Raw genomic sequence first — 23,102 nt, forward strand, 5'->3', positions numbered from 1 at the left:
GCACTTGAAAAACAAATTATAGTTTATATACAATCTCTTAACTTCAAATCTTTGAATCTTCTTGTATTTATAGTTGAGTGAAGACTTTTTTTTTTTTTTTTTTATCAGGTGAATGAAGACTTTATTCTAATGTGGGAAGTCTAACATGACTGTTCGACACATGTGGCAATGCAAAATTTATATTTGAATTTTTGTGTTGCTAGAGTCTTGGTTGGTAGATATTATATTGTAATTCTTATAATTATTTGAGATTTTTTTTAAGGAATAATTATTTGAGAATGTTTAAAGAGCTATTGCATTTTTAGTAATCAGGTCATTACATTATAATTTGACTATCAATTGACTAAATGAAGTGAAACACAATGGGCTAATTGCAAAGAATATCTTAATCCAGATATTTGATTACAATTTTTTTAATTTAGGAACTTAATTAAAATTTATAAATTGTTTAGAGATCTATAAAATAATTATATCAATAGAAGTCTTGATTGAACAGTTCACAACTTTGTCGTTATAAATAACTCTTTTAAAATTCTTTCAAATTTCAATTGAATACACCTCTTTTCTATAAGTCCTAACTCAACTCGCAAAAATACTGAAATTGCTAGTATGGACATCGTGATTAGGGGTTCAAACTCTAAATATCCCCTTATGTGAGTTTTAAATGATTATTGTCATTCTGTCTATCTAAAAAAGGGGTATTTAGGGTTGATAAAGTTCAAAGATGCTCATATTTATCACATTTTATGGCTTACACATCTAATATGATTAACTTTATTTTTTGTTGATGGAAAAAGTTCCATTAAGCAATCAAATCACCATCAACAAAAGAAGTTATATAAGTAGGACAATCTTCGAAACTCTATTTGAAGAAGATAAAACAAATTTGGTTAAAAAATAAGCAGTCATATAAGCATCGTGTTTAACATGACTCAATGAAAATGAATGAAAAAAAGAGCTAAGTAAGATTGTTTATTTGAAAGGTTGTGAAAACCACATACGACATTAAAAAAATCACCTAGAACGTCACATGGATAACCTCACACCCAAGCCTCACCAATATCAGAATCTGAAAGACATTCAACACACCAAGTCGTCGATGCTACTTTATATCAATCTAAATCTCTAACAACAACATTACTACCCCACACATTCTTAATCGAGGGTCAGATACATCAATGTTAACTTTATAACAATGTGGAGGAGGGGTTTGCAATAAATGGGGATTTTTTCAGGTAAATAAATGGGGGAATCAGAAGGCTCATAATAACTAGATATTATATTTTTGTTCAATATTAAATTGCAGTCGTCCACTACAATCTAAGCCTTACAAACAGTATCCTCCACAAAAAATTGTTTCCCATACAAAACATAATTATTACGAGAAACCCAAATACTAGAGCATAAAGAAAGAACATATGAGATGACATCTAATGATGAACGAGAAATGACATGTTTAAGCTAAGATATGAAAGGAAGGGAAGGATCCTCAAATCGAACCCCCAAAGAAGAGTGAAACCACACCATTTTTGTGCATGACAAATAAGACCAACAACCATCATTCCAATATGAATCAACTTTTTTTTATTATTGGGGAGGCTATCATGAAAAAATCTCCAAGCAAGATGAATATATTTTGAGATGACGTGAATGTTCCAAAACTTTGATGAACAATCTAAATTGACATTATGAATATAAACTTGTGAAAGATTAGATTCCTCCCATTACCCAACGAAATGATATGCACTTTTATCTGAGAGAACGTCATTCTTATGAGGGCCCAAAATTTAAGAATCCATATGTGTTGATGTACTTCATAGCCTTAAAAGGCAAGAAATTTGCATTTATTAACGTTGCATTTTTCCAAAATAATGAAAAAGTTGAGACACTTGAGAAAGTACAATATGGGTGGCTTTGGAGACGAAACCCTAAAACCATTCTTCAAAGGAAGCCATTTATCTTCCCAAATGTTGATGAAATGGCCCGTTTGAGATTGTGATTTACATCTTAAGATCGTTCGATCTTGCGATGCAACCTACCTCCATCGATCTGGAGCGGTTTGAAGATTGGAGATCACGGGGGATTGGGCGGCGCGCTGAGGAAAAGCAAAAACTTGCAGAATCGTCGCTTTTTTTTTTTTCTGAATTAGTGAAGGGGTTTAACCCGGTTCATAAGCAGTTTGACGCGACCAGACTCAAATTCGACCCGACCTACTTGCTACGATTTCAACTTCGGTCAGAATTCGATCTGTTTTCACTCTAAAAGGTCATAATCTATCGTTAATTTCATTTTTTTGGGACTAGTTGGTGTTTAATTGAATCATTATTAGGTTATGAAATATGAAAATTTTCTTATCTTCTTCTTTGAAATTGTAAGTCATAAATGATTCATTCAATGAATCAATTCCCCCTTATCTTTCATTTTCTCTATAAAAATCAATTCACTGTGCAAATTTCTTCTCATATTTCACTATCCAATTCCAAAAAAAGTACAAAAGTTAGTTTTTATTTTATTTTATGATGTTTAAGAAATTGAAGTTTTAGGGTGATGTTTTGTTTTTTGATGAAAGTTTTTAGGTGATGTTTAAGACAATAAGAATGATGATTAATGAAAGTTTTTTTTGTCGAAAATTTATTTTTCTTAGTTTCTTTTATAATTACGATCCTAATTACGATCCTATGATTACACTCTTTCTATATTCCAATGATCTTTAGTGGGATCTTGATTTAACAACCATGAACCATAATGCTACACGAATACTTCGCCAAGTATAGCTTGAAACATGTCCAAATCTCGCTTTCATGTGGAAAATAACTAGCCCTTGAAGAGCTAGCAAGCAAAGATCTAGATTTGATAACATACACCAACCTTGCATAACAAAACGAGCGACACTGAATTTTTTGTATGTTTGTGACACTGACTCGACTCTGTATACTAATTAAATTTTTGTTCGTGATTATCATCCGTGCATCTATTATGATTAACTTTAAATGATAGAATTTTTGTTTTATTATTGATTTTGTAAAATAAGGCAAGAAGAGAAAAAATAGTCTTGTGGGTAAAATTGTAATTGAAACAAATGAGTGATGATGTTGTAATTTGTAAATCTTGCTATTGAACTAGGGCTGTAAGTTCTGAACCCAACCACACCTTCGCTCGCTGTTAAGTGCAGTCAGTTCAAACTCGAATTCTTCAGCATCTGAACCCAAACACCGTTCAGAATCAGAACCTATCCATTTCCAATCGCTTATTCATCTCAATTCTCCAATTCATGACATAAACGCTTCTCTCGAATTCGCCATCGCAATCTTACCCTCACACTCTTCTCTCCGTTCGGAATCTCTCGCCGTTAGAAGATGTCAGGCGGTTTTTTTCGAGTAAGTTCATCTCAAACCATTGAATTCACTATTTTAATTATTCATTTGATTTTTGTAATAATGAATCGTTATTTAATCATTTCTCAGATCTTATTTGCGACTTTAATTTGATGAGTATGCTATGAAATTAGGGTTCAAAACTTTGAATATTTGTTGATGAAACTGAATTAAGAGCTCTGCTGTAATTCAACTTGTTATAGTGATTTTTTGTTATGTTTTTAAATTTTTGTATTGATAATTGAAAAATGATACTTAGCTTATGAATTATACATGTTGAATTTTGGTTGTAGGGTACATCTGCGGATCAGGATACTCGGTTTTCGAACAAGCAAGCGAAGCTGCTTAAGTCGCAGAAGTTTGCGCCGGAATTGGAGCATCTGGTTTGTTTCCTTGATAGATTAAGTTAGATTCGCTGATTTTTTTTTTTCCTAGGGAGAATTATCTTGTAGCACTTACTTTCGATAGCGGACACCAGACACGTGTGATTACATTCAATTATGCCATTTTTCTTAGTTATTACCGGTGTTAACGTGTTAGTGTCGTGTCTGGTGTATGCGTCTGTGTCAGTGCTTCATGGATAATTATTTCCAACTGCATTTGATGTTTGGAACCACAAGCATCATTGTGTATATGATCTCGATATATGTATTTATTTATTTTAATTAGTGACAGCGCTTTCCTCTCTGCTATTTTTTTAATGTGAGCCGTGCTTGAAAAATGATTTGCAGGTGGACATGACGAAGGTGAATATGGACGTAATGAGGCCTTGGATCACTAGAAAAGTGACCGAGCTTCTTGGGTTTGAAGACGAAGTGCTTATTAACTTCATACATGGTCTTCTGGAAGCGAAGGTAATTTATTGTTTTTGAACTATTTTGGTTATACGGTAATCTTGGAGATTAATGGTGCTTTCAACATTCTATTTTTTATTTGCTGAATCCTTACTTTATTGTTTCTTTATTATTATTATTATTATTATTATTATTATTATTATTATTATTAAATATCAAATTGTATTTGTTGAAATCAATGTGGCATTTATTTCAAACATTATATTCACTTTGAGTTTGAGTTGTAACTGTATCTTTTTCCTCTAAATGAACTATAATTGATTTACATGCACTTTCTGATAAAGCCATGCTTTAATTTTTTACCTTCTTGCAACATTCGGTTTGTAATGATGCAGAAAGTTAACGGGAAGGAAATTCAAATACAAATTACTGGATTCATGGAAAAAAACACCGGCAAGTTCATGAAGGAGCTTTGGACACTTCTTCTCAGTGCACAGAAAAATGCCAGTGGTGTTCCTCAGCAGTTCTTGGATGCTAAAGAAGAAGAACTCCTGAAAAAGAAGGTTCTTTTAATTCTTGATTTACCATTCACTGGGTATCAAAATACCTTTTATCCTTACACTTTTTTTTTGGCCTTTCTGAATAAAGTTTTTTACTGTGGATGGATTAGGCTGAAAGCGATAGGATAACAAGTGAAATTCAGAGGAAGAAAGATAAGGAGAGTAAAGATATCATGGAAGAGAGGCTGAAGAAACTGGTAATACTATTTGTTCGTTGCTGGATTACATTTCATAGGGCTGAGATTTTGGTTTTAACTTCCATTTGTGTTTTCATTGCGCTCAGCTAGCTTCTGCAATTATTTGGGTTCATGTCCTTTACCTCAAACTACTGTAGGATGGTCGTCTAGATGCAAAGGATAATGATGCTGCTTCAGATCCAACTTTGAAGTCCAGGGATTCAGGGCACTACATTCAGGATGGAAAACAAACTGACAGGAATGGTGTTAGAGCAAGGAACAGGTAAAATCGGCCAATTCCTTCTTTTTTAATCATTATGTGCTGATGTTTATTTCTATTTCATTTTCTTATTGGTTTCACAGTGGGTCAAACTTAAATATATAAGCTAAACTATGTTTTCAGCTTCTTAAAGTGGAAGGACTCGTGTTATGATTTTATAAAGTGAGACATGGTGGAAGTGGTTAGGCATCATTCTAGCAGTTGTATGCATAACTAAAATATGCATGCATAATAATTACTGGCCTTCACTGGCCCTCAAACTACGGTGTTATGAAGTCATTTTAATCCTAACAAAAAGATGCATAACTAAGAGCATTAGTAGTTGTATCTCACTTTGGCCATCACAGACCCTCTAATAGGTATAATATAAACTTAATAACAAGCCAACAAAAACAAATTTTGTAGAACCTTCCAAAGTCGCCATATGAAATCCTTCTAGTGGGATAAGGCTTGGTTGTTGTTGCTCATAATTTTCCTCGACAACTATAGAATTGTATAACATAATAATTAATGCAAAGCATTGGGAAAATCACATGAAATTTGTAAAACTATCTGTGTTATGAAGTCATTTGAATCCATTGTTTTTTGATATTTTGTATGTTGTATTAATTGTTGGAATAGCCTCTGTTCAGTTTTTCAATTTTCTTTTAGCTTAAACTCTATTATTTTGTTGTTGGGTCAGTGTTTAGGCAGAGAGCATCTTGGTGAACTCGGCTCTGCACCTAAAAACCCTGTTAAATGAGTACTTGAATCTTTAGTACTGATTAGCTTTTACTCTCTTATAGGATTTCTCCACATTCACCTGCAGTTTTCAATTCACCTTATCGGTACCACCATAACACTTAACACATTTTCCATCTTGTATATTGGATTGAAATGCTCTAAATATTATATTTGCTATCTTTGACAGAGGCTCACCTGCAAGGGCAATCAGTAAATCATTTTCGAATTCCCGAAGTTATTCAAGGTTTGCTTTTGCATATGCTAACTTAGTTTCGTCTGGCTTTATATGTTCATGTAGCTTTTTCCATTCAGTAGCATAATCTGATGGGTATTAGATGTTCAACTTTGCCAGCTAACGGATCTTTATTTTGCTTCCGCCCCGTTTAGCCTTTATTAATGAGTAATATATTGCACATTTAATTTTTATTTGGATTTGTCAGATCTCCAAAGGGTGGAGGGCGTTCCATTTCTTCTGAAAGGATACAGCGGTCTTCACGACGACAATCTATTTCTCCTCGAAGACGTTCACCACAAAGATCTCCTCACAGGAGGCCATCTTATTCAAGGAGAAGATCTAGATCTAGCTCATCTTCTCCTATCCGACGTGGAATGCATTCTCCATTTCGTCGACGCAGAACACCCTCTCCTGTTCAAAGACGCAGAACACCCTCTCCTGTTAGACGGAGATCGCCCTCTCCAGTTCGACGACGAAGATCACCCTCTCCAGTACGACGACGCAGATCACCACCTTCTCCAGTACGACGACGCAGATCACCACCTTCTCCCGTACGACAACGCAGATCACCTTATCCTGCACGGAGACGCAGATCTCCCTCTCCTGTGCGACGACGCAGATCACCTTCTCCTATACGACGACGTAGATCACCTTCTCCAATGAACCGACGGAGATCACCATCACCTATTAGACGAAGGTCACCCTCACCACTGCAACAGAGATCTCCTAGTATGCGGCGCAGGTCACCTTCACCGATGCGTCGAATACCACTAAGCCGTGGACGGAGGTCAAGCTCTCCAATGCAATCCCCCGTAATGCGAAGGTATGATAGTAGAACTCCACGGCGCAGGTCTCCATCTCCTTTGCAGCATAGGTCACCTGTTTCGGGCAAGAAAAGATCTGCAAGTGCCTCCCCTAAGAGGTCTCCTTCTCAAGATGAATGGAGTTCTCAGTCTCCTGTACGTGTATCTCCATCTCCAGTCAGGAGGAGAACTTCACCAAGACACCAAAGAAGTCCTTTGCAGTCTTCTATGGGAAGAGTCAGGTATAGTGACACTTGAGGGAATGCTTGAACAAGTTTGTTTGATTTTTCTTTGGTGTGCATGATTTTAATGTGATGATAGGAAAACTTTTAAAAAAGAAATATTTTAAATTTTTATTTAATTCAATTTTGAAGTAGGCTTATAGTTTAATAACCAGAATTACCATTATGGTTCTACTCCATATCCTGTTTGGAGCTGTGAAATTTTGTAGAATGATTTTTTTAAATAAGGTTTGTTTTTGCAAGAAAGTTTATGAAATCTGTGGTGATACATGTTGCAGGGTGCAAAAAATATTGTCACCGGAAGTTTATCAACCCTCTAGTCCTTTGCGGTCTGTACAGAGAGATAAAAATGGCAAAGCTTCAGGCTATAAATCACAAGATTCAATGTCCACACCAGATAAGTCTCCAATCCGATCAATATCACCACCACAAGCAAGAAGTAAGACCAGCAGTAAAAATAGAAGGTAACTTTCTATGACTTCTCATATAACTCTTTTATCTGCTCATGGTTGCCTGCCTGCAGTTGTTAGTTTATGCATATTTATTTTGGCTTTTGAAAATGTATAGTCCACATGAAATCTCTCTAAGGCAACCAAGAGATAAATTGACCAATAAAGGAAGCTTGAGTCCCCGCTTGAGTCCCCCAAAGAAGCCAACAAACCATAAACCTACCCATGACATCCCAGAGACAAGTGAAGGAGCAGAAGAAGCATATTATTCTAGGTTTGAATACGAATTGGATAGCTTTCATTTACTTCTTTTAAATATAAGAAATATAAATCACTGTCATTGATTTGTTTGTTGTTTTGCTTGCTTTTTTTTTCTCCTTTTTCATTTCTTCCTATTTCTCTTGTAGAGAGCGCAAAGATCCTAAATCAAATTCATCCGAAAAGAAATCAAGACACTCCCCAGTTAGTAAGCGAATAGGTTCATCTGCAAAATTTCATGACGAGGATGAGTTTTATCCTGAAAGGGCAGCAAGTCATCTTGCTTCTGATACTAAGCATTATGATAATAATGAAAGGAATAAGAAAGGCCAGGATATAAAATGGTAAGATGATTAGCATACTGCACTTGTTCTAACTAGTTTGAATGACTTCACACTGTACATCTCTGATAATGGTAAACTCCTTTGGCAGTGATAAATCTTCTGGCAAGGGAGGCGAGTCTCCTGGTCAACAGAAGTCACCAATGAACAAGGAGTTTTTTTCTGGCGAGAAGCTTCGCGATACTTATGCTGCAGAAACAAAAAAAACTGATGACAAGGATCAAATCAATTCAAAATATGCCAAAAGTAGTGATCAGCACCACAAATCAGAAGGCACTCAAGATTTAGTTGGAAAAGTTGATCACGTCAATCAGAGTGCTTCTTATGATTCTGTTTCTGAAGAAAGTGACAAGCATAGAAGGGATGGAAAGGATAGGAGAAAGCATAAAAGGTCAGAGAGAAAAGTTGTTTCTTCTGATGAGAATGATAGTTATGATTCTGAGTTAGAAGACAGGAAAGAGGCCAAGAGGAGGAAAAAGGAGGAGAAGAAGAAGCTGCGAAAGGAGGAGAAGCATCGAAAGCGGGAAGAGAGACGGCGAAAAAGGGAAGAGCGGCATGCTGAAAAGCTGAAAATGAAGAGTAAACCAGGCTATATTTCAGACAATGAGGAAGCTGAACGAAGGGATGGTCATCAAAGTGATGATGAAGAAGAACCATACGATCCAAAGAAGCTTGAGATTGAGCTGCGTAATAAGGCTCTCGAGTCCCTCAAAGCAAAGAAGAGCATGAACAATTAACTATTATACTTCTTTGTTTTAAGTGTTAAAAACTTCAGAAATATCTTTAGCTTCTTTGAACATATGGTTTTGCAAATGTTATGTTATTTGTTTTTTGGTAAATGTTTGATGTTGTCTATCTTTAATGCTGGCAGCTGAATTGGATAAATGACGATTTCTGAGCAAATCTGTTGAGTACAACTCTATGCAGACATTCCTCTATATTTACCGGTAATATTTGTTTCCCCTTTGTTGGGAATTTCATGTTTTTTATGGTGGTGCATTTTTTATTTCCTTTAATTGTTTTGATTGCTATCTTGGTTTATTATTTTCTTGTTTGTTTTCCTTTACTTTGTTTTCTTTTACTTTTCCCCATGGCTTTGATGCGGTTACTGGCATTTAGTTTCTTATTTGGACTAGATTGATCCAAAGGTCTTGTGAATATTAATCACGAGGTTGATACTAAATTACCTTTGTGGTTAATTGGTAGATGAATTTATGTCAACTCTAGATGACCTGGTGAGCAGACCATGTGCAGAACTATATTTTGAACTCCAAATCAGGTGAAGTTTTGTTTTCTGGAATTCTCCGAGTTGGTCCATCTTGAACTTGATGCAGCTGTATGTTTTGTACACATGTGTTGTCCTATATGTTCTTTGATTGTGTTCTAGAATATGTAATTATATTATTTTTATCATTCTTGTGTGGTGATCTTTTCTACTCTTTGCTTTGCAGTGCAATTATTTGTTTATGATATCTGTGCTTCTTTGCACGTACCTGTTTATACGGCTGTTACACTTGTATGTTTAATTTGGTCTTTTGTCTCGATTGAAAGGCCTATATCTTCGTTTTTGGTATGGCAACGTCCCCTGCTCCCAACTCCCCGCAAAAAACTTGACCCTGCCTCTGATAGGTTAAAAATTGTGCATCCCTTTAATGTTTTTTTTTTTTTTTTTTTAACCATGAAATCAGAAGTTGTGATGACTGTTTCTAACATTCGATATTTAAAATGTTTTGATATTTGAAAATAGTGGGAGAGAGGGAGTATCAAGGAAGAGACATTTTACTTGATATATTTGACTATTTCTGAAGTGAAATTATCTTTTAGAGGAAACAAAATTAAGTTGTGATATCATTTGTTAGAAATTAGGAGTGGATTTTAATTTGATGGTTTGTTATTTATGCGGCTATAATTTTTTAGGTACCACTGGCTGTTTTTTGGTAAACTTTGTTTTAACCGATTCTTTAAATTAAGGCCCCCAATTTTGTTTGAAGCATTCTCTTGAATTTCAATTAGGATTTGATTTGTATACGTCAACAGTGTAAGTTTTTGTACAAATGCATATGATTAAATCACACCATGTAGGTATTTGTGGAGATAAAATTGACACTATGGTTTGATTTGGATGGATTGTAAAATAGTTTTAGACTGTCTATGCATAGAAATTAATCTATTGTATGGTGTATTTTTTGTCGGTGGCTTACCGAAAATGTAGATAGATTGCTCAATACTCTACAAATAGAAAGTTATTTACTAAACATATTTCACCAATCTTGTCCAAACAAGGTTAGTTAGAGGAATCACATCCTTCGCGCATAAAACAAGATTAGTCAGAGGAATTGCATCCTTCACGCTTGAACACTCCCCAATCTTAATTGTTGTGTAATAGGAAGTTTTATCGCTTAGCTGGATAGGTATTGACGTGCAATCACAGATTTTTCTGCCTCTATTTCTTAATGTAGCTCTCGGCTCCCTCATCATTGATAATATTGAAGTCATCACAACTTGCTCCTTCTAATACATACAACCATTTGTTACTCCTTTTTACTTCTGGACGAATTTGTCATTCCAGATCGCACTTTAAATGCATTTCTAGGCAGTCAAGGCCGAAGTTGACATGATGGTATAAAACTTGTGGTTGCATGCTGGCATATATTGATGAGATGTGCAAATTTGTATGAACTTAGTTTACCGCATTCTTCCTCAGAAACATGTTTTGCGTCAATGAGGAGGACTGAGGAGGATCCTAGGAAAAGTACAAAATCCAACCTATTACGACTTATATACATGGGCTAAAACATAGGTTAAACGATGATATGGAACAAAGCAATGATATTTAAACAACCATTTGGTACAACCTTCCTTTTCTCTCATTTCATTGGTCAAAAACAATGGAAAGAGAAAAAGAAAGAGAGAGAGTAAGAATAGAGTGTGAGTATGAGAGAGAAAATTGTCTAAAAATTGTCACAAAGTGGTCGTATAAATATCATTTCTCTATGAAATATAATGAGTTCGATCATGTTCCATGTCACTCCATTAATTTTTTAGAATTGAAACAATGAAATTTAACTTCATATCATTCCATTCCACTTATGTTCCATCCAAACAAAGTCTAAAAAGGGAACCTACAATGCCAAAATAAAGTGATTAACTCAATTACTAAGTATATTTTCGGGAAAAGTAAAATTTTTCGTTATATTTAATCATTTTAATGTAAATTTAAATTTTAAACTATTACTTACAAATCTTCGTAGCCAATATTGTACCATAATAAAAAATCATGTAGTTTTTTTATTTTGTTTACTACATTGAAAAGTCTAGTAATTTTTATTGTTGGTTTTAACACTTTTGGTGTGTTTGGTTTGTAAAACAGCAAGGCAGAACGATACAACACAAGGCAGAACAACACATGACAAATATTTTATGGTATTGAGTAATTTTTTGTTTTATACGATTTTTGAGGGACAAAAATGCTATTTTGGTATTTTAGACAACTTGTACGTGGGATAAAAAGTTGTGCTGTGGTTTGGTGAGGGACAATAATATGAGTTTTTGTCCTGTCCCTTGCCTCCAGTTTGTCCTGTACCTGAAACAGTTTTACAAATCAAACACCGGACAATTAGAGTTGTTCCGTCCTATCTTTCATTTTTTAGCAAATCAAAAACACCATTTAGTTCTTAGAAAAATGGGTCCTAGTCATTCAGAGTTCGGTGTAAGTAATAAATATAGTTTGATCAAGAATTGTTTAACCGTAAATCGACCTATAAAAGTCATTTGACCCCAATTACTTATTTAAGTTCAATAAATTTTTAGAGAAAAATAAGCACGAATTGAAGCATGGTTAGTGGTTGGAACTTAGAAGATACAAATTCCGAATCTAACAAGCAGCACGAATGGATGAAATGAAATGCATCACCACATATGGAGAAATATAATGTCATTTTCGTGGAATATGAACGTTTGGTGTTCAATATTTCTTCAATGGATAAACTCTGATTACGTGGCTAAATCCAATTCGCTACATCTAGCTTACCTCTTCTATTCAAGATAATTCCCACAAACACCAAACTAGATTAACGGTCCAAAGCCAAAGATAAACATTACTATGTTTATGTTTCACAAACCAAAAAACATGTTCTATAGTTGAAACAAAGAGTGTGAACTTGTTGGAAAATCTTAACTATAACCATCCATGGTTCCCACTCTTTCATCCAATTCTTTATCTCATCCAAAGTTGAATTTTAGGAACCAAACAAGGTTCAATGTCTATGCTAAAAAATCTGGAGGAGGGTCGTTTCCATCATTTGGATTAGGAAAACCAAAAGATGAAGAAAAAGACCAACAAAATGGTTCATCAAACTCAATTAATAACCCTTTTCGATTCGACTTTGGAAAATTGCCTGACGTGACTTCTTTGATCCCTGTTGGGAGCAAAAATGGTTCTTTGCCAGGTTTGTCATTTGGAAGTCCTACAAGGAAGAAGGATCCTTCGACGGTTTTTGTTGCCGGTGCTACTGGTCAAGCTGGTATCCGCATTGCACAGACTTTGCTTAGAGAAGGGTTTAGTGTTAGAGCTGGTGTTCCTGAACTTGGTTCTGCTCAGGAATTGGCTCGTCTTGCTTCTCAATATAAGGTAATTTAATTTAACTTCTTAATCAACCATTAATTTGGATTATTAATGATCAAGATTCAAAAAGATGTTCCATACTATCTAGTATCAATGGCGTGTGTCCGGTGTCTGACATGTGTTTGACACGATATCTGATATCTCGACACATGTAGTTAGAATTTAATCACTGACATTTTCTTTGGTTGCATGTTTGTGTCTAGTATCGTATCTGGCCTTCATGTTTATGTCATTGCTTGATTTCATCTCTAAACTCAAAAGGGTCACTAGTGTGAAACTCTGAATCTTCTTGTATTGTTCTCTAGTTTCTCTTCTTTAAATTAAACATTTTCCTCAAATATACCCTTATTCTCTTAAATTCTTAATTAATCACACTTTTAGCGGAAAGATAAAGGATCAAATTGGCTTCTATTTACTGGAAGCCTATCGATGCAGTTGATGAATTGATTAATGTGATGTAAGATTTATCTATTATATCTTGATAAAAAATGTTAATGTGAACAAGAAATATTAGGAAGTTAGCTAGGGGGAGGGGATGGGTTGAAGGGAGGGGACTTGGTCCAAAAGTTTGAAAGATAAAATTTAAGAGTTTTTTTTCTCCCACTTACCCACTTAATTTTTTTCATTGGAGTTAATTGAGGATACTAATGCATGCTCAATTCAGATTATATCAAACGAAGAGGCAAAGCGTCTCAATGCTGTGCAATCAAGCTTTGATGATGCAGACTCAATAGCAAAAGCAATAGGCAATGCAAGCAAAGTGGTTGTCACCATTGGTCTCACAGAGAACGGTCCAGCAACTGAGGTATCCACGTCAGACGCCTTGCAAGTAATTCAGGCTGCTCAGCTGGCAGGCGTAGGCCACGTTGCAGTCATCTACGATGAAAACAACGGTGTCAGCACCTCAACCTACAATGTACTTGATGGCATCTCCTCTTTCTTCAACAATATCTTCTCCAAGTCTCAACCTTTGTCTATTCAAGAGTTCTTGCAGAAAGTGGTTGAAACAGATGTCAAATATACCTTAATCAAAACATGTTTGACCGATGATTTTGCACCGGAGAGTTCTTATAATGTGGTTGTCTTAGGTGAAGAAAACACCGGTTCGAACGACTATAAAGTAATGTAATGTATGCGATAGTATCTTAATGAAATTGTCCTTCTTTTAAACCTTCCTTTACTTTCTTATTTGTGGCTAATACTTTTTGAGAAAATGATGGTTGTTATATAGGTAACAAAGTCCAGGATAGCATCGTTGGTGGCTGATGTCTTCTCCAACACACAGGTTGCAGAAAACAAGGTATCTGTTTTACATTAGCTGGATAATGCATACTGTAGTTTGATGTCTAGGGACTTCGTTCATCAGCCATCTTTTCAACTCCACCTTGGCCATTGGATTAATCTAATATTTTAGAGAATTATATCTTGACCAAACAACTTAGGTGCAGAGTTGCACGAGCTTAGAGAGTTTGTATTGAAAGAAATTCTTCTTTTGCTTAGTTTTGTTTATAAATAATCATACAATAAAATATTTTTTTCTCACTTTTACTATATATTTTATAAAAAAGTTTCGAAAATAAAGCAAAACAGAAGTAAAATTACACTAATCAAAGCAGAAAAACAATTGTGAAAATCAAATGGATGTTAAGATTGAAGCTTTTTATTTATCAATAGGTTGTGCAAGTTTACTCAGACCCGAATGCTCCCCTGAGGCCTGTAGACGAACTTTTCAGGTAAACAAGTTTAACATAGCTAGCTGATTGTGTTTTACTACATCAATATAGTAGGTGAATACTTTTGGTTTTTCTTCTCATTGAGGAGGATCATTATGTTATTTGCAACTTTCTATGCAGCACTATTCCCGAAGATGGAAGAAGGAAAGCCTATGCTGAAATATTGGAGAAAGCCAAAGCAGAGGAAGAGGCAAGAGTGGAAGCTGAAAAGGCACGCGAAGCTGCTGCAACAACTAAGAAGCTGGAAGAAGAGGCACTGAAGCTTTCAAAGCAAGAAGCACAGGCTTCTAATCTAGTTAAAGAAGATCAAGAGAAGGCAGAGGCAGCTGGAACTTCGGTAGAAGACATTTTGAACAAGGCTAAAGCTTTTCGTGCAGGGTTTTCAAGGCAAAAGTTAAGCTCACAGGTTGCTACAACAAATCAAAATCCTGATGAGGATGAGAAACCAAAGTTGCAACAGGCAAAAGGTTTTGGTGCAGGGTTTTCATGGAAAAAGTTCAGCTCACAGGTTGCTACAGCAATCCAAAAGCCTGATGAGGATGAGAGCCCAAAGGTGCAAGTTGCTACCGTAAGAGGACAGGCGAAGGCTCGGAGTCTCATTCCTAACAAAGCTGTGACTAAACAAACAACAACTCCAAGAAACAGTGTGAGTAAACCAAAGGAGGAAAAAAGAAAGATAGAAGAGAAACCGAAGGAGGTTAGGAAGGTATTTGGTGGCCTGTTCAAGCAAGAGACTATCTATATTGATGATGACTAGTAGAAGTGGAATATGTACTGCACAGCTTAAAACTGTGCTGTTTGAGTCTGTGTTAATGCTGATAATTTGGTTGGACATGTGTGGTTTTGTAAGGTTGTGTTTTGATGCAAGATATTTATGTAATTGTACTTGTTCAGAACCATGTAATCAGATTAGCAGGGAGATACAAGATTTTCCCAACAAAAATGGAATTTGCAATATCAAACACCTTCAAAGTATGCGATTGCGTGGCAGGCGTGGGTTCTTATATTTTTTTATATGGGTCTAGCACACCATTATTAAAGTGGTTTATGAAATAAGGAATGCCAGTGTTTATAAACTTTTTCTGATCTTATCCGCTTTTAATGTGAAATTTGAGTATTTCGAATGAACCAATGAGGCCAAGCACTAGTGGACTTGGTGCGTGATAATTTGTTGCATGGTTCGATGAATAAACTCTAATATCATCTTAGAATGAGTTTGACCATAATTCTTCGATACAAAATCAATTTGTAAGGTAAAATGTGCAACTTCCTTCCCTCATTTCTACTCCCTCCGTTCTCCTCCAATTAAAGATACCTCAAGTGACATGATTGTCTAACACTCCTTCTCCTCCAATTAAAGGTACCTTATTTCTACTCCCTCTGTTACCCTGATGTTGCTTCTATCATATACACATATTCATTTTATATCGAAGTATTATTGTAATTTATAAGTACTTCCCACACTTTGTACATGTCATTTGGAGAAAAAAGCACCATGGAATGCACATAGCTTCAAAGACTAGCTTACATTTTGGATCATCAGGGTCCATCAATCATCAAATGTTAAGATTCTTTGAAGAGTGAGTTCGATTAGTAGGGGTGAAACCTGCAATATCACTTAGGATTTCTTTTGTTGTTTGTTTATTTGTTTATTTCTTGGATTTATGGCCACATAGAAAATTTATCTTTTATCATAATATATTCCGCATAGTTAACTCGATTTTGAATTGGATTTTAAAGAATATAGTTTATTTATGGGACAAGAATCTACCTTTTACAACGGTTACAGGGAAAGCTGATGTAAAATTATGATGTTTGACATCCGTTTTGTTGAAAAACCGGTGTAACAGGTTGGACCTACAGTAAAACTGATGTTAGTGGATATATCTGTAATTTTGGGTTTTTATAGTGGAAAATTTTCCCTTTACGACACCTCTGATGCATTAATACTCGATATAAAATGTCTAAATTAGCCAGTGGAAAATCTCCTCCATGCAGTAGTACAAACATTTAATGATGCAAGAGTAATTCAACTTGATCGCTGTGTAGAATTAAATAAGTCCAAATCTCCGCCTGTTGATACAATTAATGTTGTTATTTTCTTGATTTAATCCGTCATTTTGACCAGATTACTCATTGTGATTGCTAATTAACAAACATTTCTTGTCATATACACTATTAAATAAAGTTTCAACATGCAGAAGGATTCCAATTTGAGTGCTACATAATGTTCAAAAAGTCTTGGTCTTCCCTTGTAGAAGATGCTATTTAATTTAAGGGTTAATAAGTCTTTACTCCCTATAATATATGTCATTTTCGGTTTTCCCCCCTGTAAATTTTTTTTTTTTGATTTACCCCCCTGTAATTTTTTGTTTGTTTTGATTTACCCCCCTATTAGGCCAAACAAAAACAAATTTTATTTTATTTTTCAAGAATTTTTCGTTTTTGTTTGGTTTATTAAGGGGGTAAATCAAAACAAAAAAAAAATATTACAGGGGGGTAAATAAAAAAAAAAATTTACAGGGGAGAAAACCAGAAATGACCTATATTACAGGGGGTAAAGACCTATTAACCCTTAATTTAATGCATGTTTTCATTTTCTTCTCTCCCAGCTCATCTTATATACACACCAAACATTTCTATCTATACTAATGAATTAATGTTGTTGTCAATTGTCATATCACTAAAGTTGGTACAGAAAAATCTTCTTAATGGAGTGCTCCATGCGCTCCATGCTTTTGAAAAAAAGCATCCATTACTACAAAACAAGAGCACGCCAAGACATTTTAGTAAAAAAAAAAGAGCATGCAGACTCAATTTGCAAACAACTCTTACTCTTACAAGTCAAACATTTCAGGTCATGTTTCTTATACAAATAAGGACTAATCAATTGGCAGATCCAAAATCATCAAGTAAAAAAAGAAAGAATATTGAGAAGAGAGTGTAAGTGTTGGTTACTCTATATGGGTTCCTTTTTTATTCTAATGCCTCATTTGACCTTTCACTTGTTCATGTTGTTGTTGCTTACTCATTTTACTTCTTACACTTACTCATTCTGCAACCATCATGACAGTTCTGCATTGTTACAATTCAAGAACTCATTTGTTGTCAACACTTCATCTGAACCCGATATTTGGTCTATGTGTTCCACTTTTTATTTCAGGACGGAATCCTGGAAAAATGGTGCAGATTGTTGCGAGTGGGATGGGGTCATGTGTGACACTAGGTCAAATTACGTGATTGGTCTGGACCTTAGTTGCAACAATCTGAAAGGTGAGTTACATCCAAATTGCACTATCTTCAAGCTTAGACACCTTCAACAACTCAACTTGGCCTTTAATAATTTTTCTTGGTCTTCAATGCATGTTGGGATTGGTGATCTAGTGAATCTCACATATCTAAATTTATCAAGCTGTTACCTTACTGGTAATATTCCCTCCACAATCTCTCAGTTGTCAAAACTAGTGTCACTTGATCTTAAAAGTTATTACTGGCCGGTGGAACAAAAACTCAAACTCAATATCTTCACATGGAAGAAACTCATTCATAATGCTACTAATTTAAGGGAGCTTTACCTGAATGGAGTGGACATATCTTCAATCAGAGAGAGCTCTTTGCTAAAGAATTTGTCATCCTCTTTGGTTTCTCTTAGTCTAGCATCCACTGGATTGCAAGGAAATATGTCAAGTGACATCCTCTCTTTACCAAATCTTCAAAAACTAGATTTGTCATCGAATCAAGACCTTCGTGGTAAATTTCCAACGTCCAACTGGAGCACTCCCCTAAGGTACTTGGACCTCTCTTTCTCTGGTTTCTCAGGTGAAATTTCATACTCTATTGGTCAGTTGAAGTTTCTTGCTCACTTATCCCTTACGGGGTGCAAATTTGATGGATTTGTTCCTTCATCTTTGTGGAAGCTCACTCAACTCACATTCTTAAGCCTTTCAAACAACAATCTTAAAGGCGAGATCCCATCATTACTTTCAAACCTCACACACCTCACTTCCTTAGATCTTCAAATTAATAACTTTAATGGTAACATCCCAAATGTTTTTGAAAATTTAATCAAATTAAACTTTTTAGCACTTTCTTTTAATAGTCTAAGTGGCCAAATTCCATCATCATTGTTTAATCTAACTCAACTTTCTTCTCTAGAACTATCTTTGAATTATTTAGTAGGCCCCATTCCATCTGAAAACACTAAACATTCAAAATTGAAGTTTCTAAATTTGGGTAATAACATGTTAAATGGAACAATTCCGCAATGGTGTTATTCCTTGCCTTCGTTGTTAGAGTTGGATCTTAGTGACAACCAAATAACAGGTTCGATTGGTGAATTCTCAACTTATAATTTGAGCCTTCTATTTCTGTCTAATAACAATCTGCAAGGTGATTTTTCAAATTCAATATATAAGCTTCAAAATCTTGCTGCCTTAAGCTTGTCATCAAACAACTTGAGTGGTGTTGTGGACTTTCACCAATTTTCAAATTTTAGAAAACTATTTTCCCTTGATCTTTCCTACAATAATCTTATTTCTATTAACGTTGGTAGCGGCGCTGACTACATCTTACCCAACCTTGATGATTTATCTTTATCTTCTTGTAATGTTAATGGTTTTCCTAAATTCTTAGCAAGTCTTGAAAATCTGCAAGGATTAGATCTCTCTAATAACAAAATTCAAGGAAAAGTTCCTAAATGGTTTCATGAGAAGCTCTTACACACATGGAAGGAAATTCGAATTATTAATCTCAGTTTCAACAAGTTGCAAGGAGACCTTCCGATTCCACCCTATGGAATTCAATACTTTTCACTCTCAAACAACAACTTCACAGGAGACATTGCTTTGTCACTGTGCAATGCAAGTTCCCTGAATTTGCTCAATTTGGCTAACAACAATTTAACAGGAACGATTCCACAATGCCTGGGAACATTTCCTTATCTTTCTGTATTGGATATGCAAATGAACAACCTCTATGGAAGCATGCCTAAAACATTTTCGGAAGGAAATGCATTCGAGACTATAAAGTTGAATGGCAACCAATTGGAGGGACCATTACCACAGTCTTTGGCTCACTGCACACAACTTGAAGTTTTGGACCTTGGAGACAACATCATAAACGATACATTTCCCAATTGGTTAGAAGTTCTGCAAGAGTTACAGGTACTCAGTTTACGATCAAATCATCTTCATGGTGGAATCACTTGTTCTAGCACCAAACAATCATTTCCGAAGATGAGAATTTACGATGTCTCTGGTAATAATTTCCGTGGCCCCGTGCCAACATCTTGCCTCAAGAATTTTCAAGGAATGATTAATGTGAATGTCAATAAATCTGGTTTGCAATACATGGGTAAGGCCAATTATTATAATGATTCTGTGGTGATCATAATGAAAGGCTTTTCTATAGAGCTAACGAGGATACTGACTACTTTCACAACGATTGATTTATCGAATAACATGTTTGAAGGAGAAATTCCACAAGTCATTGGGAAATTAAATTTTCTCAAAGGCCTTAACCTTTCACACAATCAAATCATAGGTACCATTCCACAATCTTTGAGTAATTTGCGAAATTTGGAGTGGTTGGACCTCTCAAGAAACAACTTGAGTGGTAAGATTCCTATGGCTTTGACAAATTTGAATTTCCTCTCTTTTTTAAACCTTTCACAAAACCATCTCAAGGGAATCATACCTACCGGCCAACAATTTAACACATTTGGAAATGATTCCTATGAAGGAAATGCAATGTTATGTGGATTTCCATTGTCAAAATCATGCAAAAATGATGAAGATCGGCCACCATATTCAACGTCTAATGATGACGAGGAATCGGGATTTGGCTGGAAAGCAGTAGCAATAGGATATGGATGTGGGGCAGTACTTGGAATCCTCTTGGGATATAGTGTGTTCTTCACTGGGAAACCTCAATGGCTTGCAAGACATGTTGAAAGCATATTTAGCATAAGATTGAAAAGGACAAACAAGAAAGTTGGTGCAAATCGCAGAAGAATGAATTAGTTTCACTTGTTGAATAAATTACATTGTTTTTCACACAGTTTATTGTCTATATACTGAATGTTATTTGTGTCATTCACAGCAGCATCTAGTTTGTTCTTCCTTTCTAGTGATAAATAATGACTTGATAGTTCATGATTAATGGACCTTTTACTTTTATCTGCTCCTACTCTTGTTATGGAAATAAGCATGTGATGCGACGAAATAAAAGTCTTGTTCAATTTCCTCTATTTATTTTTTTTCTTTTTGGTTACCTATCTAAAATAAAATAAAATTTATACTTGAAACAAAATCTGCAAAAATGTTAAACAGGGTTATATGATGACAACAACTGCATAGTTTATACAATAGGTAGAAGTCCAAGTCTCCTCTTAATTTTTTTGACTAATCAAGTCTCCTTTTCTAGATACCATGGAATTATAGGCTTTGATTTTTTGACCTTACGGTAGATCGCTTATAAGTTCATATGATCAAAATAAATTTGTTTGATAATAATTTTTTATTACAAATAGTATTTTTTTGATAAACCACTTCAAGCAAAGTTTGAATTTATAACTTATTTTGTTTCTTTTTTCCTTTCACAATGACAAAACGTGTCAAGCCTATTTGGCCGACATATTTAACCCGCTGTTTTAGGCCGAACGGTCTACGATTTTGAGCACACACATTTAAGTTGGTTTGTTTCGTTTAATCCGCTAAAAAAATAGACGTTTGGCGGAATGGGCGGGTTGGCCCGCAGGCAGTTTATACTTTATATACATTTGTGATCCTTCTATTTTAAAAAAGAAAAAGCTAAATTTTAGCCCCATTTTAAAATTCAATTTTTTAGTCACTCAATTTCAAACTTTTTCTTTGAATTTCATCCCTCGTATAACATATGTATTAATGACGTGACAAATCTTATTAAATAATCCCTTCAACAAAAAAATATCTTTTTTTTAAGGAACAAAAAAAAGATCTTATTAATTTTTTTTTTTGTTGCTATTATGGATATTCAATGTGGCTATATAAACTGTTAAATTATTAATGAATATGGCACATCAACAAAAGTGACTCTAAAATGGAATGGGTGGAAAATTCAGGAAAAAAAAAATGAATTGAGTAAAAAATATTGGGTTTTAAAATGGGAGATCAAAACTTTATTATTATTTTCTAAAATAAAAAAGGACTAAAAATGCATTTAAAATTTTCATTTTATTGATTTTTGGGTAATGAGTCGCGCGGTACCTTTAAAAGGTTGGTGGAAATTTTATCTTTTTCCTTTCTCTTCAAATGTGCGAAGAAATTGGAAGAAATAACAACTTTCTTCTTTAATTTCAAAAATACCCTTTTCTTTATTACAATTTCTTCTAGGTTGTTGGCTTGTTTTTAATGATGGAAATAGGTTGGGTCGGACTTTCCTTAAATAGGTTAGTTAGGTCTAATTTAAAATTAAAAACTAAAATCTAAGTCTAACTTATCAGCATGCCATAAGCTTTATTTTGAGTATGACCTGATCTTTTTAAAAGCATGGTCTGACCTATCAGTCTGTCTAAAAACCTAATTTGTGTTAAGAATTTTAAATAGAACTTTTGGAAAACTTGTGCCTCTGATTTCAAGAGACATTAATTAAGTCCCAAAAGAATAAAAATAGTGCATTTCATATCTTTGAAATGCAAAGAGTTTTTTTTCCATCATTTGTCCAACAACTTTAATTTATCTCAGGTATAAATAAAACATCTGAAATATATTTTATATCTTAGAGAGTTTGAGCAGCCACAACTCCTTTGTCGATTTGGAGTAAAAGACTCGTCAAGTTCTCTAGAAAAACTAACATTGTTAGTCATAGGGCATCAAATATCTATTAGCCATGTTTCTTTGCTACTACTAGATGAATAGCAAAGCCTTAAACAATTGTTCCTCCTCTTCTTGGTGCGGCTCAACAACTCTAGGTTGTTATTCCTATTGGTTTCTTTTGTTTTTGCAAACCTTCTCCAAATGATCAAGTTGATTAAAGACTCTACATTTGACTCTGGTCTGTATAGGGGTGTTCATGGGTTGGGTCAACCCACAAAACTCGGTCAAACCCACCAAAAAAATGGGTTGTGTTGGGTAATTGGGTGGATATGGTTTCTAAAAATGGAAAACCCATAAAAATAAATGGGTTTCGGGTAAAACCAGACTCAAACCCAAAATACCCACTTACCCAATAATGTTAATATTTTTTATCTTTATTTTCATAGGGTAGAAGAAAGTTATATTTCCAGAACATACACATTGTACTGTATATATTAAAAATCAAAACATACTAGAGTTACAAATTAATATGTTGCATCTTTTTGTTATTTTGATACTAATGCAATTTTATGTCATGCAACTTTAGTTTGTTGCAAGTATTTTATGATGAAGTTTATTATTTGATGTTCTATGATGCATAAAATTATAGTAAAATAAGTTAAACATTTTTTTTAAGAAAATTAAAAACTAGAGTACTATTTTAAAACAAAATTACGG

At 34.6% G+C, this 23,102-nt stretch overlaps 3 protein-coding genes across 5 annotated transcripts; all 3 read left to right on the forward strand.

Moving 5' to 3' along the window:
* The first annotated feature begins 3,099 nt into the window (after positions 1–3,099).
* Positions 3,100–9,648, forward strand: LOC11427645 (serine/arginine repetitive matrix protein 1). Of its 3 annotated transcripts, XR_005645720.1 has the most exons (14): positions 3,100–3,377; positions 3,668–3,757; positions 4,106–4,228; positions 4,564–4,731; positions 4,839–4,925; positions 5,063–5,187; positions 5,970–6,011; positions 6,095–6,151; positions 6,348–7,187; positions 7,466–7,651; positions 7,755–7,910; positions 8,044–8,238; positions 8,327–9,182; positions 9,442–9,648. XR_005645720.1 is itself a non-coding variant. In XM_003606667.4 (13 exons), exons 1-13 carry the CDS (start codon positions 3,357–3,359, stop codon positions 8,970–8,972), a joined length of 2,736 nt encoding a protein of 911 aa, XP_003606715.2. In that variant the 5' UTR covers positions 3,100–3,356; the 3' UTR covers positions 8,973–9,186. The 3 variants fall into 3 exon arrangements, 1 of the variants encoding a protein (XP_003606715.2); XR_005645721.1 differs by lacking the exon at positions 5,970–6,011; XM_003606667.4 differs by lacking the exon at positions 9,442–9,648 and having other exon boundaries at positions 8,327–9,186.
* A 2,635-nt stretch (positions 9,649–12,283) lies between these two features.
* LOC11416800 (protein PLASTID TRANSCRIPTIONALLY ACTIVE 16, chloroplastic) lies at positions 12,284–15,567 on the forward strand. The gene is made up of 5 exons (XM_003606668.4): positions 12,284–12,865; positions 13,524–13,979; positions 14,091–14,159; positions 14,534–14,592; positions 14,713–15,567. Exons 1-5 carry the CDS (start codon positions 12,425–12,427, stop codon positions 15,347–15,349), a joined length of 1,662 nt encoding a protein of 553 aa, XP_003606716.2. The 5' UTR covers positions 12,284–12,424; the 3' UTR covers positions 15,350–15,567.
* Positions 15,568–17,394: 1,827 nt separating this feature from the next.
* LOC11417448 (receptor-like protein Cf-9) lies at positions 17,395–20,643 on the forward strand. Its single transcript, XM_039833072.1, has 2 exons — positions 17,395–18,531; positions 18,886–20,643. Exons 1-2 carry the CDS (start codon positions 17,556–17,558, stop codon positions 20,610–20,612), a joined length of 2,703 nt encoding a protein of 900 aa, XP_039689006.1. The 5' UTR covers positions 17,395–17,555; the 3' UTR covers positions 20,613–20,643.
* Positions 20,644–23,102: the final 2,459 nt, after the last annotated feature.

Source organism: Medicago truncatula, chromosome 4 (genome assembly GCF_003473485.1).
Source record: "Medicago truncatula cultivar Jemalong A17 chromosome 4, MtrunA17r5.0-ANR, whole genome shotgun sequence".
Taxonomy (NCBI): Eukaryota; Viridiplantae; Streptophyta; class Magnoliopsida; order Fabales; family Fabaceae; genus Medicago; species Medicago truncatula.